This window comes from Nasonia vitripennis, chromosome 2, assembly GCF_009193385.2.
Source record: "Nasonia vitripennis strain AsymCx chromosome 2, Nvit_psr_1.1, whole genome shotgun sequence".
Classification (NCBI taxonomy): domain Eukaryota; kingdom Metazoa; phylum Arthropoda; class Insecta; order Hymenoptera; family Pteromalidae; genus Nasonia; species Nasonia vitripennis.
This window is the reverse complement of record NC_045758.1, coordinates 3,273,710-3,293,613: the sequence shown is the minus strand read 5'-3', so window position 1 is coordinate 3,293,613 and position 19,904 is coordinate 3,273,710. Positions and strand designations below refer to the sequence as shown.

General features: G+C 45.8%; 2 protein-coding genes across 6 annotated transcripts in view; one reads left to right on the top strand and one right to left on the bottom strand.

Moving 5' to 3' along the window:
• LOC107980666 (coiled-coil-helix-coiled-coil-helix domain-containing protein 2-like) overlaps positions 1–19,904 on the bottom strand; it is a 130,859-nt gene that overhangs the window by 9,426 nt on the left and 101,529 nt on the right. The window lies entirely within an intron of this gene.
• The window catches only part of LOC100679575, a 43,244-nt gene that overhangs the window by 5,307 nt on the left and 18,033 nt on the right, over positions 1–19,904 (top strand). The window contains exons 1-2 of one of the 4 annotated variants that reach the window (XM_031923546.1): positions 466–774; positions 830–961. The exons of 1 other annotated variant lie outside the window; for it this stretch is intronic. Coding sequence is in view for 1 of the 3 variants with exons in the window: in XM_016981791.3 (XP_016837280.1) it covers positions 16,731–16,872 (142 nt within the window). In the remaining 2 variants the exon portion in view is untranslated. Of the gene's footprint in view, positions 1–465; positions 962–16,696; positions 16,873–19,904 lie in introns of those variants that run through there. 2 more of the 4 variants (XM_031923545.1, XM_016981791.3) reach the window with 2 other exon arrangements.

Genomic DNA, 19,904 nt, shown 5'->3' with positions numbered 1-19,904 from the left:
TGAAACTGGCAGGTAAACGGTCACCCTCTTGTGAAACTAAAAAATTCTCATCTCTCCGCTCGCAGCAGCCGAGAGGAACTTCCCATCCCTCAAAAACAAGCGATCCAACGAAATTTCCCCGCAGATCAATAACCATCATCCCGCGCGCGCGTTGTCCGCTCCCGCTTCGCGAATCAGCTGTTTTCCGCGCGCTCTTTAAACGCTACCACGTGTTATTGTCGCTTCGCACACCTCCGAGTCGAAAAGAAGAGTCAGAACCAGCGTGCTCTCCTCGTCCATTAGTCATATCTCTTCTTCTATTTTTATCGGTCACTCTCTCTCTCCACGTCTCTCCTTGACTCATCCTCCCTCTCCCCCTCTCTCTCTCTCTCTCTCTTCCACACGCGTAAGCCAGCACGCGACGTATCCCTTCCTCTAGAGCAGCTCGCCGGCTTCTCTGCAGCAGCAGCAGCGGGTTAACGGAGCAGCAGAGTCGAGAAGGCGCGCTGCACCGGAACAAAGAAACCGCGCGATTGGACGGGCCCCGGCACACCACTTCTCTTTCCCGTCTGCTGTGTGTGCGTGCAACGACTCGGCCGCGGTGCATCTCCACATGTGTATACACGACACAGCGTGCTGCTGCTGCTGCTGCTGCTGCTGCAGAGAGAGAGAGAGAAAGAGCCGAGAGTCCCGCGCTCGCGCTAACAGTCGAGCGAGAGAGTTGTGCGCGAGCGCACTTGCCAGTTATTATTCGGATACTCTTATATACTCGTGTTCTACGCAAGGGATCTTCTGGTGCTGCTGATATATATATATATATATATATTTTTTAACATCGTTAATTTAACAGTGTGTGGAGGATGAGAAAGCCGGTGTGGATCGAGTTTTTGTGCAACGCAGGAGGATATCTGGTCGACGCCCCCGCAGCCGAGTGTCGCTAGCAGATGACAGCCGAACCGGCGACTCTGTTCTTGCGACAGAGGTGAGTCTCTTTTGCCGTCTCTCTGCACCTGTTTCGACAGACTCATCCGCTCTGCACTTGACATTGCGCTCCGGTGTTATCATTGTGTTATTATTGTGTGTACCATTGCGGACCGCACGTGGGCAGTGTCGTTCCCGGTCGTTACTATACTGCTGGCTGGTATTATAGCGCCCCTATTTCGCACGTGTCTACATGTGTATAACACAAACGAGCTTTCGTTGCGGCCGGGATTGGCAACTTGTTGCTCGGATATCGATTGCGCGGCCAACTGCAGCAATATAAGCGCGCGAAGAGAAAGATCTTACTCAACAGAGCTTCGATTGCATCACGAGCTTTTTCGGCGCGGTATGCGTATATACAAGCGCGTGTCTCTGTACTTTCAAGTGACGCAAAATTTTTTATCGCTTAGGGGGGATAGTACTATCCTCGTTAATACGCGCACACAGCGATTCGTCGTAAATCTTTCATCCGACATCAGAGTCGCTATGTTTTTTTTTTTATCATACTCTTCTCTCTCGCTCTCTCTGTAAGAGTCGGCCGATTTCCCGCCTTTGTTCGGCGCGAAAATCGACAAAGAACTAGCGGTTTTCAAGCGTGATTAAACCCGCTCCGCCGCCGCGGCTGACGTCACAATGCCGGCGCTAACTCTCAGCCATAGTAGTATCGAGTGTGTGCACTGGCTCGTGGCGGTAGTGGCGCGTCACGACGGAACAATAATCAATAACTTCCGCGTGTGCGTCTGTGTACCACGATTGTCTCTCCGTGTTTGGGAAAAAAATATCTCCTCGTTGCGCGCGTCAGTCCTTGTTTACGTGCGTACGCGAGGAATTTTCAATTTTTTTTTTCTCGAGCGCAATACACCGATAGTGATCTGATGTTTGTCGCGGATACACTTCGCGTTATCAGTGCAGTGTCTCGAGAGAAACGTGCCTGCCCTTGGAAAAGTTTCGCGCGCAATGCGCCGAAATTCGCTTATCTCTCGCGATGCGAATTCAACAATGCGCTTGTCCCATACGATAAAGAGGAGCGAAAAAACAGCTTTATTTATCGCGATAAAACGTGACAATGCGACGACACACCGGATCGAAAATACACGCGCGACAGAAAGAAAAAAAAGCGCGCGCTCGGGACTAACAACAACAGCCTCGGCGCGTGCGCGTGCAGTATATGCACATTAGGCATTGGCAATTCGAACGGTTTATTCTCGCGCGGAGGGAAAAATAAAACGAGTGTGTGTAGAGTATGTTTGTACACGTTTAAAAGCCGCGAGGTTGAATGAATCCGAGTCGAAGGTCTGCGCGCGCTGCGTTTTATTGTTTTATCGCGTCGTCTGCTGCTATCTCTCTCTCTCTCTCTCACTCGCTTTTCCTATAAACTGCGACGCAGACATCCTCCCCCTTTCGACAGATAAGCTTCTATCGCCGCGAGGGAGTGAGCTTTTCGCAATCGAGGCGCGAAAAGCGCCAGAGAGCTTTGTTTTTTTCTTTATTATCGTTGTGTTTTTGTACGCGCGTTTGGCGCCCAAGCGGCTTTTCTTTGTTGTAGTACCGGTGACACGATTTTTTTTCGGCTTTGGATTACGAGAGGTATATATACGACGCATTTCGGCGTGATTCACCGCGTAGTAGCAGGAGTAGGTATAGTAAAAAGGTATAGAGGTCGACCACGTGAGATGAGTCACCGGTTTCTGGCTTCTCAATTCGCGCGTATAGTCGGAGGTCTGTTTACGCGATGACGGACGACCCGATGCGCTTGTTTATGCGTTATTGCGCTCCTGCGAGATGCTAGTGCGGTTTTCGCTATATACTGCTAAAAAGTTTCAATGCGAGACGGCCTAACGATTTCCGCTTCGAGTTTGCGCGCTTAATATATTCCATAATAATTTCATTCGCGCGCGCATTTAACAGGCTATTTACAGTTAAAATAAACGCCGGCATCAACAGCTTTTGGACATTCACCTCGTCGGCCAAAGGGAAACCGAATACACGGGCGCGCATTTTCTCGAGATAAGAGCTGCGCGACTTATGCGCGCCGGCTTACATAAAGCCTGTATAAAGAGTGCGATTTTCAAGCTTAATTATATTAAAATGTTAAGTCGAATTGCCACTCGTATAGCTCTAAATTAACTTGTTTACGCAATCCTCTATATAATGCATATCTGTTATAACTCTTTGTCAAATTACGTAAGGTAAACTATCGTCTGACGATTATAAAAAGCGTGTATCGCGACTGGGCATAATTGAATTATCGTTAAACGCGACAACTGTACCGTACGGAGGACTCAAGCGAGTGAATTATCGCCAAAACTCGATACACCCGCGTGTACAACATAAATCCAATGAAAATTCAATTAGATAACGTTCGCGGGAGAAATATAAAGAGATAAGGAAGAGGACGATCGCTTGTCGTCGATAAGAGTTATTGTCCGCTTGAGCTGCGAGCATTTATCGCCGATAAGACGCTGGGAGATAAGGACTCACGCGGGCTTTTTTCGCGCCCGATCATGATCGCGTTTATTTATGCGAATTGCGATGCGTCTGAAAACACGTTCGAGTGTTAGGAAAGACCACGTGTCAGGTTCGTTATATTCTAATTCGGATCATAATTGAAAAGTTTTAATGTGCCTTGCGGTGAACGTCGCAATGAATAACGTTACAAGACCGAGAAAATAAAGCAATTAGTCCAAAGACTTCCATGTTTCACATTTGGAATATAAACGGCCGGAAGTCGGGATTCCGATAAGCACGTCTAAACTTTTTATTGTTTTGTATACGTAAGTAACTTGTAGAGCAAAGCTACGGAAAATTTAGCGGCCTTATTAAAAGCTCGCCTTCGCTGTACCCATATACAGTTCTGCTTTCACTCGTGCACAAGTTTCGAAAAATGGACAAGTCCACGCTCGCGACGTGTGTTATAAGTGAATAACACTACGCGAGACTCGAGCCGTCCACGCACCAAAATTATTCTTCCCGGTAATCCGCGTATAGAGTCGAAATTGCGCACTTTGGCTCTGCGATGGCTTTCGGCCAGAAATCGAAGGGGCGACCGGCTCGAGCTTATGTCAAGAAACGCGTCAATCCGGCCGCGCGATTAACCGAAAAGTGCTAAATATAAGCAGCAAGTTATAACGCGTATAGCATACTCTCTCCGTGTAAAATACTGAAATTTCACTGTTTTACACGGAGAGAGTAAGCTGCCAGTCGTTTTTACGGTGCCTATTGTCGTGGCCCAAAGCAATTCGCTACTACACCTGAGATTGAAGGGAAATTTATTATCGACCGAGCTTGCAAAGACGCTGTTGAGCTTTGCGTGTGGTATTTCGTGGCTTTCGGGTATACTATAGTCGAGTTGGCTGAGGCCGTTAATTTTTGAGACTATTTATAGGCTTTTTGAGTTAAAAGCGTAGATGAAGTTGTGTCAGGTTGTAGAGTGAGTCTCGTTGTTGATAAAGGTGGATTCGCTGCTTCGATATGATGTACTTTGACAGTGTTTATACGAGACGAAATTTGTACGAGAGATGCATTCGTGCAGATTTCTTATCGCCTTGAAATAGTATATTGTGCAACTAGGGGTGAAATTTGGCTTTTTCTAGCGAGAGTGATGTTTTGAGCATGAGTGGGAGTCGAGGGCGCCTACCGACTTTTAATTCGCGTGTATACATAATATGCATGTATCACTGATACACCTATAAATATTATTATAACAAATATAATAAGCCACAATTACAAACAGTTACCAAAAAATAGCCCTTATTGCGCCCCGGGTAATTCATTACCTGGCCGAGCAAACATTATTTTTTCCGGCATTACTGAATAGCTTAGTCCGAGATCGTGAATTAAAAAAAAATTTTCGATAATGACCGTTCCTATCAAAACGCAAGCTATTTGAAACAGAGTGAAATTGTTCAAAAATGCGTTCAAAACGAAAAACCGAAAATTCTCGTTTTGAACGCATTTTTGAACAATTTCACTCTGTTTCAAATAGCTCGCGTTTTTTATAGGGACGGTCATTTTCAACAATTTTTTTTAAATTTAACTATTTGTAATTGCGGCTTATTATATTTGTTATAATATTATTCATAGGTGTATCAGTGGTACACCTTTAAATAAAATTATAACAAATATCATAAGCCACAACTATATGCGTTGGTATTATGTAGCGTCTGTCGTGACGAGTAAACGCATGCGCAAAAGGTTATGAAATATACGTTAGTGCGGTCGGTCCGAGTTATCGGCGAGATTTCTCGAGTATTTCTAGTCGGGATTCTACTGAATGAATCTGCCGAGCTGCTAGGATATTGACTGGTTTAACCAGTCAAATTTCTACCAGGGTTGGACATTTTAAAAATTTCGAAAATTTTGTAAATTTTGATTATCTTATATAGACACACACACATTCATCGGATAGGCTGCAAAGTGAGGAAAAAACTACTCCCTTGGGAGGAAAAATTTTTTTCCCGCTGCTAAGAAAAACTCGATATTCCATTCATTTTACATGCCTTTTTCGTGCACGTATGATGAAAATAAATTTGTGATTTCCTCCTGAATATATCAGTACAGGAAATACGATTGTTTAGCTTTAATCAAACGACGTGTACGGCGCGCGCCGAAATGTGTTTTCAAAAGTAAAGCGCTGCGAATATATTTTTAAATTACACACATCCTCGTGGCTCACTAACACACGCGCGGCTTCAATTCAGCAGCACGTGACGACACTAACAAATTACTCTCTGCTTTTACCGTGTAACAAAAAAGTACACGATCGTTATCATCGATACTGTTGATTTTTTGTTGACATGATTTTGAAAAACGTCGAAAAATCGTGACGCGACTTTTTAGTGGTCACGTTTGTTGTCACGCGATGCGCTTAAAATATTCGTATTTTTAGTTAAATTTTAACTAATTATACGCTGCTACATATTATAAGTGTCGTGCTTTGTCTGTATGACTCACTCTGTAAGCGAATAATTCACTTCGCACTATAAAAAAGTAATACATATGTATGCGATTATTTGAAAAGAATTTTACAGACTGTACAAAAATAATCAATAGAAAGGTGAAGATGAGGTGTTCTGTTGATGCAATATCCAATATTTGTATGTCAGCCTATATTCAAAAACACGCTTTTCTTTCAAACTCGTACTGCAAATAAAATATCTATAAAAATAAAAATAATGGCGCAAATTTAAACGTTTACAAAGTTTTGCGTCGCAAATTAAAATAGAATTCACGAAGAACAAATAAAGTCTGTTTACACGCTGGTTTTGCGTTGCCTCCCACGTAACTCCACAAAATGAGTATTAGGTGTACCCAGCTGACAATTAGGATTTAGGTGGCTTCGTTCACTCGAACTTGACCTTTAAATGTTCCCAAAACCCCCTTTTTTTCGTGTAATCGATCGCTTTCATTTCGCCCGAGAAAGAGTATTAGTCAATTAGTTTCGTATCGACTTCCAACATACTAATAAAACAACAATGAAAACAAATGCATGGGCGACCTCCGCGTCGAGCCGATGGAATATAAAGTAATGAACAAAAGTAATATCGACGATTGAAGATTGAAATAGCTTTCGCAAAGTACACAAACTTTCAAAAGTCATCACTTTGCGGCACACGCAGCTCGCTATATTGATTTTAGATGTAATTTCGATTATCATTACGCCTTATCTGATAATGGCCAAACAATTAAGCCGTAAGTGCAGGAGAAGGTCAAGTCGTCCTTGCGGCGACGGCGGTAACGAGCTAGACAAATGACAATGTTTGCAGGCTCTTTACGTTATATCGGGGAAGTAAAAAGTCCTAGGACAAAATCAATAAGTCCTTGGTATAGTTTTGCTCGATCGATCCGGAAGCGGCGGATCGGTCAATCGCAAGAAGCGTGAAACCGAGTAGCCGCTTTGATAGTTGCCAGACCGCAACGATACGCGAAGATTCGGAGGTTGGAGGCTTTGTCACGCGGTTGCGGCTTTAATTGTTATGGGTTTTATGGGTAAAAACGAGAATTATGTGCGGGCTTCGGCGACGCGCAAAAGCAACAATGGATATGCTTTTTGTGTATACCATTATTATACTTTGAATCGCGTTATATAAATAAAGGATTTCCTAATGTATTGGAAATAGATAATTTGATAATTTACGTCTAGTACAACTATACACATAATATTGGCGAAACTGATATTAGTCCCCGTTATGTATAAACGAGCAACTTTGATGCATTGTATATACCTGTAGTTCGCTGTATAAGATACAAATTCAATCAGTGTAGCGCAAAATCAAACTTACTTCCTTAAAATATAATTATAACGATAATATCAATTATAGAACAACCTTTTGGTAATTACGTAAAAGATAAATTGCGTAAGCGTACATGTATTTCGATATACTTTCGGATAATTATATTTCGATCGAAAATGCTCATTGTAACGTTTCCGCTGCACACGCGCTGCGGAGAAAAGAAAGCCAGCTAAAACTTCGAAAATGGAAAATTTTGATCCGCAGGCGTTGTTTTGATACACGTCCACCAATATTAGCATCCAGTTAATTAATTCGCGGGGTGCGCAACTCGCCATCGTTCAACATCATATCAGCTATTAACCGAAAATAGCCCGCGTCCCAACAGAATTCATAAGTATTCTAATCACTCTGTATCGGTTTAATCGGTTAATAGCGCAGTTATCCACCCCCTCGTGTATACCCTATAAACGTACATTACACGAGGCATTGAAAAGAGGCAAACGCGGCCTTTTGAACTTGGCTCGGTTTTGTGTCGCAGTTCACAAGGTTCGTTGGCCCTAATATCTCGAGCAAGCGGTCGCGCGTGTGGTTGGCGCGACGCTTGCCCTTGAAAGTCGCTCTGTGACGATGTTGACACATGTACGAGAGCCCCGCGGGAGACAAAAAGCCGATAAACCGCGTGGATATATGAGCTTCGGTTCGTTAATTAGTGAACGCGAGCGGGTATTATGGACAATCGAGAGGGGACGAAAATCGAAGAATTTTACGGGCGCTTGTTCCCTGTTATACTCTCGCTTTGGGTATATATAGAGCTGTGTCCTCAGTTTTCTAGAATGATTGCTCAGGTGAAATTGAGTGATTTATTTATGACATAATATAGTGATAATCCTAGCGCTCGAGATTAATATAATCATTCCCCGAATCCCGAGTTGTCTTTCCGCGTAGATACAAGTACACGACAATACGCGTTAGAGATAAAGTATCGTACAATAGCTGACTTTATATTCAACTTCAAGTCGGTTGTTTACAGATTATTGTAGGTCTTTGGGTCGTATGTGATACCAACCTTGCCTTTTATAGAAATATATGTCGGTTCTACTCTTTAACTGTCCATTGATCTGCCGTGTTTGTGTGTACACACTGATTAGTTTAGAAGGAATTATAGTATCAGCCTGAAAGTACAAATGAATTAATGGCTTAACTATTGGTACACCGACAGGCTCAATTGCTCTCATTTATCTAGCCACGTCCAGATGACTCGACTAATCGTCTGCTATCCAAACATGCCTTATAAAGTGCATTTCTAATACATTGTACGCTTTAGAAGCTTCAGGACATACACCTTAGACGTATAATTAATCTATTTCATCAGCGCACGAATTATACATTGTGGAAAAGTTTTATTTCTATTTTACGTTACAGTTGTATCAATTAATCGCATTACTATATCACTTCCGTGTATCAATCCTACGAGTCTTGACACTTTTCATTTCATCACGCTCACACACTAAAAGCCGTTGCGCTTTTATCTTCTCTCATCATTACGGCTGTCTCGAATTTTTGTTTCAGCGGCTGTAAATATTTCTCCGAGACGCCGTAAAATACCGTTACCGACGTGTTGTCCTTTTATACGGCAGTTATAAAACCGGGGCATTTTTCGCTTGGGTTAAGAAAAATTCGCTTTATTCCTTTTGGAGAAAGTTTGACACTGTCGTATACCGAGATTTTTATTGTCCGCGAGCTTTCTAATGTAAATCGAAGAATATCACTATCTTTGACAAACTATATATACTAGCTTACAGACGGAACAATTTCATAAGAATTGATTCATCGAATTTTAGGTTTCGCAATAGTTTTCCATAAATTTCCGCCCGATACACCCAGCCGAGAGCTTTTAAGCTTGTTTGCCAAGATCTTTTATTTCTATCTCGTATAAATAAGCCCAGTGTCATCAACCTTTCAAGGTTACGGCGCGCTGAATCAGACGCAGAACCGCCGCAGCTTGTCCCTTATCGCGTGGAACTCTGTGGTGGTCAAATTATTTTTCGCCACACAGAGAGCAGCTTCAACAATAAAGTCGTATACGTTATTATATCGGCTATACTTCTTTTTCTCGTCTATACTTATACATTACAAAAGCGTATGCAGCGCAAACGCGCGGGACGTTATCTCAATCCGAAGGTAGCCGCTCTCTCTCTCTTTCTTGTGAAATGGCGCATTGTCTATCTAGCGCACGTCCAATGTCGCTCGATAGCCGATTACTTATAGGCTTTGTGTCGAGACGATAGTGTGTGTATATGTGTCTCTTCGTATAACGCGTACTGTCAACGCTCCTCGTCGTCGGACAAAAGATTTATTTCCCAACTCAGCTTTTGCGCTTTTCACCCTTTGTTCAAAAAATCCTCCGATAAATAGAAGAAGCATCTAACGCGTAAAAAGCCAGTACTCGTATACGGCTCTCGTGCTGCATGCGCGTAATAAATGGCATTTATATATACCGGTGCAGTCCTACTGCGGCAAAAACGAAACTGCGCGCAGGAAATTGCATTAGAATTATCATATTTTCATCGCTGCTTCCCAGAGCGCCTCGACCATATAGCACCCCGCCGAAAAAAAAACTCTCTCCACTAAAGCATTGCGTAACCTCTCTTTCTCTCCACAACACACATGCATAAGCGATTACGCGCACACACACACGATGCTCGTTGCGAGGGGATAAATTATGAATGCCTAATTGGAAATTTCGAACCGTAGGCAAAACGGGTTTTCTCTCTCACTCGCTCGCTCGAGGAAACACCCCCCCCCCCCCCACACACACACACACAAGTACACGTTCTCTCCTCTCTTCCTCCTGCTGCGCTTCATTCGTAACATCGGCGGCGGCGGCGGCGGCTCACCTGGCGCCTTTCCCGTTATTGTATAGTACACACGGCGTGTACACGTCCCGTCGATCCCGCGAGGAAACTCCGCGCGCCGCATCAGCAGTGTGTCAGAGAGCGTCTTTTTCGAAAATCGAGGACGCCCCGGCGCAGCCAACAGCGGCCAGATTATAAAGGAGGAAAAGTAACGGAGTATTACTCGGCAGCGGCTCCCTAACGGATTTAACACGCATCTTGGGCTGCTGCCGAGGTTTCCGCGCCTCCGTGTATATATACCGCTGCTGCTGCCCCATTCGCGGCTATTTTTCTCCCATTTGCCGCTGCACACAGGCTGGAATTACCGAAAGGGATTACGCGATCTGCGCACGTGTGTGTGTGTACGTGCGATCATCCGGCGATTAGGAGCAGCGACCGCCGTTTATGTGTACGTTATATCCCGGGAGAGATAATAGCGGGACGATCTTTTTCACTCTATATATGTGAACTGGTTAGTCGATAGGTAATATCCATCCGTTGGGATAATACGCGGCATTCCTATCTGTATATGGACGACTGATCGGTTATCTGCCGCTTGTTTGATTAAACTCCCGCGGATGAGTATTCTGACACAAGCTTTTTCGTCAGTGCAAACTCGATTACAATAACCCTGACGTCAGCGGGCGGCTTCTTAGGTAGTTTTCTCGATCCGTTTCAGCTGGATTAATATTATAAATATCCCACTTCCATATGATATAACTGCTTGAGCTATGTGGCGTCTTTTACATGGAAAATTCAAGGGAACGCTGTAGCACATGCGCAGATCGACAAAAAATCGCTAATTGAATTTAATACTCTCGCAGCACCTTGATTGCAAATTCATTAGTTTATTGTAACCTTATACACGAATTCGCACCGACTGCAAGAGATCGCAGCTATTATGCGAGAAAATTGCTCAAGCTTATCTCTCGAGGGTCGTTCGAGGAAATTTTGCGCGCAGCGGTCATCGGCAAGAGAGGAAAAAAGCATCGGCATTAGCTGCACAGCTTATATAGCCAGCTCGAGTTGCAGATGTTCGGATATATACCCCGAGAGCTGCCGCAGTTTACCGAGAAGAAAACGGACTTACAATCGTCTCATTGTGCGCGGCTGTCTCGTGTGCCGCAAAAGGCGAACGCGATCGTAAACAAAGTATTTTCCTTTTCGAATATATAGCCGCTGCTGCTGCTGCTGCTGCTGCGCCGTCGATCTTTCGCCCAGCTTATACGTGTATATAGATATACACACACTGAGAGAGCGTCGGATATGCGCTTCGAGTCTAATTATGGAAATCAATGCGGAAGATACTCGAAACTCTATAGGCTCGGACTAACGGGACTGACGTTTCTGACTTCTCTCTCTCTCTCTCTCTCTCTCTCTCTCTCTCTCTCTCTCTCTCTCTCTCTCTCTAGGCTGGGGTGCTATATAACAAAAATCGCACATCCGCGAGAGGGAGAGATGCGCGTTTAAACAGCTCTCGTGCGTGAGATGAGACGATTGAGATATTGCCATTGCGTGCGCGGGCTGAGATATATAAATAAGTATAACGCTTTTGGAGGCGAATTATTATCGAAGACGCCGGGGTGAGAGTGTGAGTCAGTGATGCTATATATGTTTGTATCAACGTTCAAATATTTGCACTTTGGAAAAATCCAATTAGTTGGCATAATTAGAGAGGATCAGCTCATATTTGACTACACTTCCGGACGATACTCTCGTATCGTTCGGCAAACACGTAAATAATAAAAGCATATCCGGTGCGCTTATTATAGAAGCGCTTACGATCAGCGTTTAATCAGCTGACACGATTCTTCGAATTTTGTTTTCCTCGATATAGCAATAAAAGCGTAATCGGATTTATATACACTCGGTTCTCGCGGTATCGTAAAAAGAAGTTAATATTTCGTTACAGTACACGTATAGAGCATCGGATATTAAAAAACTTTATATACACATACACACAGAGCACAACGTCAGTCTGGCCTAGTTTCGCCAATAAGCAACTCGGACGTCTGCATTGCAGCAGTGCAACCGGGCGCCGCCGATGTTTTATTTACTTCTGATAGCCGAGCGCGGGCGATGTCGCTGCACTCGTAAAACGTCGAATCGTATAATAGGTCGGCTCCGATCGGACTTCGTAATTAAATTTGCAACGGCGACGTGCAGCGAGTCATCGACTGGGAATTAATAAGGAGGATTGCTGTGTACCGTTAAACATGAATTGATGAATTCGACGCGTCTGACTTTTATTGCCTCGAATTAGAATAATTCCAGCTTGTCGACGAACTTCGCGGCTGCTATTATTACGGTGCTTGCTGCTGCTGGTGTAAAATGACGAAATCGTTATCGCACACGCGACCGGATGATATAATCGCGCGGAAAAATAGAACACAATCGGGAGAGGATTTTCTCTTGTGCAATTATTTCGTTCGCTGTAATAATTCACGTGTACGGCTTTTTGCTGTTATATATTTCCGGTTCGCGGAGCGTCGCTTAGACCACCGCGCGTCTTCTTCGCTTTTCCGACTGACTGCGTATTTACACGCCGATTTTGCGGTGTGTGCCGTATGCCTGTTGTACGTACGTCTGACATATCTGATGCAATTATATACGGATACGCCAAGGATTAGAGGATATACTTGTAATTCGCGCGCACGTGTGTATTTGCAGTACGTGTCAGCGAGGATCGAAATGACTGCTTTCAACGGTCTCTTCTCGTTCAACAACTCATGGCGTGGCTAACGAAAGCAAAGCTTCATATTCCTCGCTCCTGAAAAGAGAAAAAATTTCCCGGAACCGACAACACACAGCCTCTAAAAATATCCAGCTTCCTCCTATAATAAAAACCGTCCCCGTGCATCTCATCGGCACACGCGCGCATCGAAGCACATCGTAAAAACTCTCGTCTCCTTTTGGCGCGAACGAGCTTTCCCCGTTTTTCCCGCCTTATGCGTCACAGCTACCGGCCTCATGATTCAAAATACTGATTAGGAATAGCCCGTGCACAGCTGAGTGTTCACATAACCGGTGCGACACGAGGGAAATCCGCGCTCGGGCTTTCTCGGAGAATCGCGATCGATTCCGCGAAGCGCGCATCAGCGCCTCTCCAGTGATCCATGGGCAGTAAAAAGCGCGATCGGTAATACAGATCCGGATGACTCATCGGACTCGCATCGTTCGCGAAAGTCTTTCTCGGAAGAGCGTGTACAATGGGTTTTTCGATTTTTTTTTCTCGATCTGCATCCGCGCCGGCGATCAAGTATTTTTCTCTTGTACGTTTTTTTACAGCTGTGTTATATGCGCGCGCGCGCGCGCGCGTCATTTGCGCGGCGAGTATTTCAATAATGACGACTGCGCCGAGTTATTTCGATATGCGGACAAACATACACGCTTTTTTATTATATATTATACATGCTCAATCGCAATTGAAGGAAAACACACTCTGTCTCGGTTCCAGGTATTCGATTGTTACGCGACTATAAACGTGATAGAGATTTACACATTTTATTGTTAACGCGGCTTACGTGCGAGAAATCGATACGCACTTGAAATTTCCTCGGAAAAGTAGATTTTTCATTTTTATACGTACGCACGCAGAATGAAACAGTGACGAAACTCGCGTACGAGAGCATGAGATGCACGTTTCGTCTCGTTGTACGAGGATATCTCGCGAGTGCGCGCAGTAAAAGTAAATAAAAAAGGAAAGGGAGAAGTGACCAGTGAGTAGGCAGATTTCTCCTCCCGACGAGATATTTCATCAAATTGTTACGAATGGCGAAAGGGTTTCGTCATCCTCGCGAGAGAACACGTTATATTTCTACCCTCGCATACGTGTCCTTTGTGCTCTCCAAAGAGCTATACCTACGCGCTGAGCAAATCGTCGTTTGTACTTTGGATTACACTTGATTGATTGCTTAGCGATGAGTAACTCGCTTGTATTTCCGCAGCTCGACATCCGATGAACCTTGTAACCAATTGCCCATACACAAACACGCCTGACAATCGATATCGCGCACGACACACCGCCAAATAATTATTCACCTCCGATGACGCCTGGATGTTTATAATTTTTTGGAAAACTCGCACAGTTCAAGGAACGAGAAGCGGGACCGATACACCTTTGATTCCGCAATTAACGCACGTAACAATTAAAAAAAAAAACACTCACACTCCGCACGCATGTCTATAATTGCTTTTCCCGCGCGGGCACTTCTCGCTTTCAGGAACGTCGACGCGCGTTTACACGAGTTCGCACGCGAATTACGTCTGATCCGAGAATAATTCGATTATAATTGCAAATCGAGACCGGCGCGAGGAACAAATCTCGGGAAATTAAGTCGAGAATAAATGGGAGATAACGCGCAGAGCGATTACGTATACTCGTCGATAAAAAAAAAAAAAGAAGAGGAAAACGTGCGTATAGAAACGAGTAGGAATACTTCCCCCCGTTTTGTATACATATTTAACTGCGGCGAAGACAAGAGAGAGAGAGAGGGACTGCTGAACTTCACGATACACACACCACGTGGTCGCTCGTCGTCGCGTCATCGATCGGCGAGCCTCCTCCCGCAGGCTTATTCATCGCGCTTGCGGCTCGTTTTATTTTTCGCTTCGGGAATTCTCTGCTATTATAGACATCATCTATTTTCGTGATCACGTCTCCCTTATCGATCGACGGAAAATCGTCGGTAGATTATATTCTATATCGCGCGGTCTATATGTATGTTTTCCCGAATCTCGAGCCGCGTATAAGCCGCGCACATATTTTAATAGATAAGAACTGACAAGATAAATACGAGCAAGTGCTCCTTTTATTCTCGCATCGCATCGGACTCGACCTTGCCTCTAATTACCGCGCAGGTTTATTAGAATAGTTGCGGACTAATAAAGTGCGAGAGCTGTCGTTTTCGCTCTTGCGAGAATGTGCGCCTATATATAAGCTTCTAAGGATATAATTATACGCGACAACGGCGAGTGAATATTTTAAAGAGTGCGCGCGAATTTTATGTTTCCTTTTCCTTTTATGGAGCCGCGTTTATCTCGAGGCCTGCTCGCGCGCATGACGTCAGTGTTGAGTCAATTAGAGCTGAGAATCTTGGCGATTCTCGATCGTCTAGGTTTATTTTGTGTGTTCCTCGAAAATCCATTATCATTGAGATTCGATGGTAAACAACGAACTGGGGCGCCACTCGGTGCGGTAAATCAGCTGAGCAAAGAAGGAAAACCCACGTAATAGTACGACAACTATCGAAAATCCCTGACTCACCGAATAACGAGTATAGTTAATGAGAAGACGATCTCTCAGCGATATGTCGTCACAGCCTTCGGAATTCAAATCTCCCGCTGCACACCTATATATATACACACACACACTCATCTGACGGGGGAATCCCTCCGCGCAGGTGCGCTCCGAGACAGCCGCTAAGAATTCGACTCCCGCGTGCGCAGCATCACCAGCGGAAGCAAAAACGAGCGCAGGGGCAGAAGAAACGGAGCAAAAAAGAAGAGGCAGAGCCGCTTGGTGGGAGAGCTGTACCCTTTCCCTCTCTTATCCGCCGAAGTCTATAGTGGGACGCGGAGTGTAGTGGGAGAAAGGGAAAAAAGCGCCGCCACTGCGCGGAGAAAACGAGGCGGCAGCGGTGGGGGTAGCCGCGAGCGAGCGAGCGCGCGCGCGCGGCGCGCGTATTAACCGCAGCATCTAATAGTCCGTGCCCCGGCAAACACGTAAAGCGAGACGCGTGCGTCGCTTCGAAGTCGAGACTCGAGACTCGTCGTCAGTCGCTTTCTCAGGCTCATCCTGGCATCACACGGCTCTCGCGTCAGTCGCTGTATTATACTCGCTTCCTTCAGCTCGACAGGATGAGGTGCAGCAACAGCAGCGAGTGAAGAGTAAGAAGAAGAAGATACAGAAGACACGCACAGCGAGTAAGAGAGAGAGAGAGAGAGAGAGAGAGAGAGCGTGAGAGACAGTGAGAATTCAGAGAGTTTTCGTGCGCTGACAGTTACATAAGAAGTTCGCGCGGAAAAGCGAGCAGCGCCAGCGAAGCTACGCAGCGGAAGAAGAAGAAGAGTCAGAAGAAGCAGCAGTAGCGGGAAGCAGAGAAGAAGAGAGGAAGGATGTTTAGTAGAGCCCGGGATAGTATAAGATTCAAACGAGCCGCCAATTCGCGCCATCTTCCCTCCGGGCTGACGAGTTCGCCAATCGGAGCAAGTATCATCCGGCAAGCGTGCGTTTGGCCATCTCTCGAGTCTGGGCAGTCGGTGCTCGTTGCCGACACCACTACCAGCGAGTACTGTTGGCCGCCGCGACAGTAGTTGCCGGATTGTTGCTCGTCCGCGCGCGCTCGCGCGACACACAGCGGTAGCCATACATATATCTATATACACCACGCTCTCACCACGCAGCTCTCGCTCGCTCGCGTGCAGTGCAATATAAGCGCAGGCAGCTCCTGCTCTTCTCGTTCCGCAAAGAAGAGACACCGCGAGCCGCCGCGCAGTGCGTGTGCGAAACAGTGCGCCGGAACAACCTAACCTTTATACGCGACGCGTGTGTCTTGCTCCGTCTCTCTTCTCTCCTGCGCTGCGCGACTCGACAAGTTACGTAAAATTTATACGCGATCGCAGCGAAGAGGAAGAGGAAGTCATGGAGGAGAGTCAGGTAGCGTTCGTCCTGGGCACGCTGCTGCTCGGCGGTGTGCTCGGCTTCCTGGGCTACTACCTGGCCAGCGCAGGCAAGCGCCGCCAAAACCTCGCCGCCAAGCGACCTTCTGAGACTACGAGCAAAAGTAAGCCTTTCTTGCATCATGTACCTTTACGCTATATACTCGTCCTCTCTCGACGGGGGGAAGATGAAGTATCAACTTCCTCTGCTCCTTTTTCCCCGGCTCGCTCTCCCTCACACTCTCGCGAGCGCGTGTTTGCAGCAGCACGCGGTTCGATCGATACTCCGCGCGCAGCGGCATACCTCTCTCTCTCTCTCTCTCTCTCTCTCTCGTCTTCGCGCGCGAGAGAGAGAGAGAGAGAGCCTGGCACGCCGCGCTTCCGATTTTCCTTTTCTCCTCCCGCGTGTGTAGGATGTCGCCGAAGGACAGCGACACCGCGGGTAGACGTCTGTGAAGACTCTTTGTTCCCCTCCCGCAGCTGAGCAAACCGGCGTGCTGAGGTTTTTTTTTCGGCCTTTGTACCGGCTACCCGTATACTCTTCTCTCAGAGCACGATGTACCTTTTACACGCTCATGTCATCGAGCCGCGATTAGATATACCGGGAGCACTTGTGTTTGACTTGATAAAGACAGAGCGCGGCGTGGATTTCGCGAGCGGTATATATACGTTATATGTAGAAGGCAATTCTAACGGGATGCCGTTCGATGCTCTTCTATCCGTGTGTGTGTGTGTGTGTGTGTGTGTGCGTGTGCGTGAGTATGCGCTCCGAAATCGCTGCCAGAAAAATCCGGAGCACCGGCGATGACTTAACTTATCTGATTCAAAGAATGATCGCGCGCGGACGATGATTAGATGCGGTGCGAGGCAGTAAAGTAGTAGGCGAGCGATGGCTTTTTTTAAAGCTGACGCCGAGCGCGGCGTGTATAGAAAGCCGGCGATTTTGAAACACACGCACACACACACTAGCGGCGGGCACGGGCTTGGAATTTGAAATTCGAAAACGCGCGGGAGAGCCGGCTGTGTGATGCGTATTTGAATTTCAAATGCGAGAATAGCCCGTCTTTCTATTCTCGCGACTTTTGTGCGCGCGCCTCGTTTGTTTATCTAGGTATAGAGAGACCGAGTCGTCGTTTTCGCCTTTATCAGAGAGGAAGACGAGATTTTGCCAAAGCTGCGTATTGTAATACGGTGTGTAATCGAATCAGGCGTTTTTTGCCGTCCGGTCTCTCCTTTTTCGCTCCACGACTGCCTGCGGTGCGCTGATAATTTGTTATGTGTACAGAAAAAAAACTCGCAGGTAGCGTTTCAGTTTTTTTTTTACGGGTGTACGGACACTCGAAGTGGAAAATCGTATCTCCGATCGAGCGTGACTCCCGGGGTTTTATCAAAAACTCGTTGAACTTTAATTGAGTTTATTACGAGTCTATATCGCGTGTATCGCCGATAAATGAGTTCTCGGAAAAATAGTACTACGGTTCGGAGTCACATTATGTGCGAGCGTGTGCAGAAAACGGCGTCGCCGGCCAAATGACGAAAGCCTCGCTCGGTTCCATCACAACCGCATCGCCTCTCCGTTGCGCATCTGTATCCGCCGAGAGAGAGAGAGAGAGAGAGAGAGAGAGAGAGAGAGAGAGAGACCTATACAAGGAAACGCGAAATAAAGTCTCGTGCTTCTCGAGAGGGAGAGAGAGAGAGAGAGCGAGAACCGCAGGCCATGACAGTGAATATAATAATAAGTATAATATTCTCGGGAGAAGTGCGGCAGCGGCGGCCAGTTGCTGCGGACGGCTGCACTTCCTGCCCGGTGTGCGGCGGGCTCCTCTCCCTTCTTCTTCTTACTCTTCTCCACCTCTTCCTATGTATATCTTGCAGACCTTAGCGGCAGCAGCTCCTTAATAAATAAACGCCTACGTGTGTCTGTGTGTGTATGCGTGTCTATGCACTTGATAAGCGGCAGCAAGGAGTGGGGGGGGGGGAGTGATACAGTATGCGAAGTGACAGCTATATAGGTATACAACACAGGAGAAAGCGAGTCTGGTGCGAATGCAGCAAGAGTGGAGGGAGAGCGAATGAGGACACGTGTCCGTGCAATATGAGCTACACGTGGGTTCTGCGGCTGCGGCAGGCTAAATGCGGTGCGTTGAGGCTACGCGCACGCTCCCTGGCGGGCGTTGTTGTTACTGCTCTTATGTTCAAAAGAGAGTGCATAATAATTATTATATTATAGCCGCGCGTAGAATGAGAAATTTTTTATCGGGACACTGTTCTGCATGGGACACACGAGGAGAGTCGTTGTTGTTTGCGGATGGCCTCTTGCGCGAGCAGAGAGCCGGCTATATTTAAAGGTGACTCTGTGGCTCTCGTCGTCGTCGGTGACACGGAATCATCGATGTAACGTCGCTGCTCTAGGAATTTCGAGCGTCTCTTGGGTCTAGAATGTTTATTTTTTCTCTTTTGAGAGAAATCACCCAACTCGCGCAAGTTATTATAATATAACCGCAACGCGTAATAATTATTGCACTCGCCACATCCGTTCGCGCACATGTTTGAAGCCTGCTATTTTTTAAAATTTAACGAACATTAATATTACCCAGGCAAATGAGTCAATATCGAAATAGGCAATTTCCACACTTGACACATTCTCCTTTCCCATTTTTACGTGTATGTAAAAAGCGAGAAATATGAATATAGAGAAAAAAGCAATTTAAGTAAGCGTTCGCGACAAAACATCGGAATAAACAAATTTAGCCTCGCGACACCTCGTAAACTAGCGAAGAGTGTTTTTCATCTCGTCGAAGGTGTCGGAATCCTTATTACGCTGTCCGTCTCGCGGAGAGTATCAAAACAGTCATCGCCTTGTCTGTACACATTGTCCGAAATATGACCCTGGTAGCAAATGGCCGATAAGTTCCGGCCTGTTCCCTAGCGACTCGGTAGAAATGAAACCCAGAATCCATCGAGAAATATGCATAGTTTCTACGCTGATTAAGTTGCAAAATTTCAGCTCTCTAAGTATAATAGTTTTCAAATGAGAGCCTAAATAAAATTGTGAAAAAAGTAATCGAAATCAATAAAATTTGATTTTGCTCTCACCTGAAAACTATCATACCTAGAGAGCTGAAATTTTGCAACTTAATATGTATCGGCATATTGA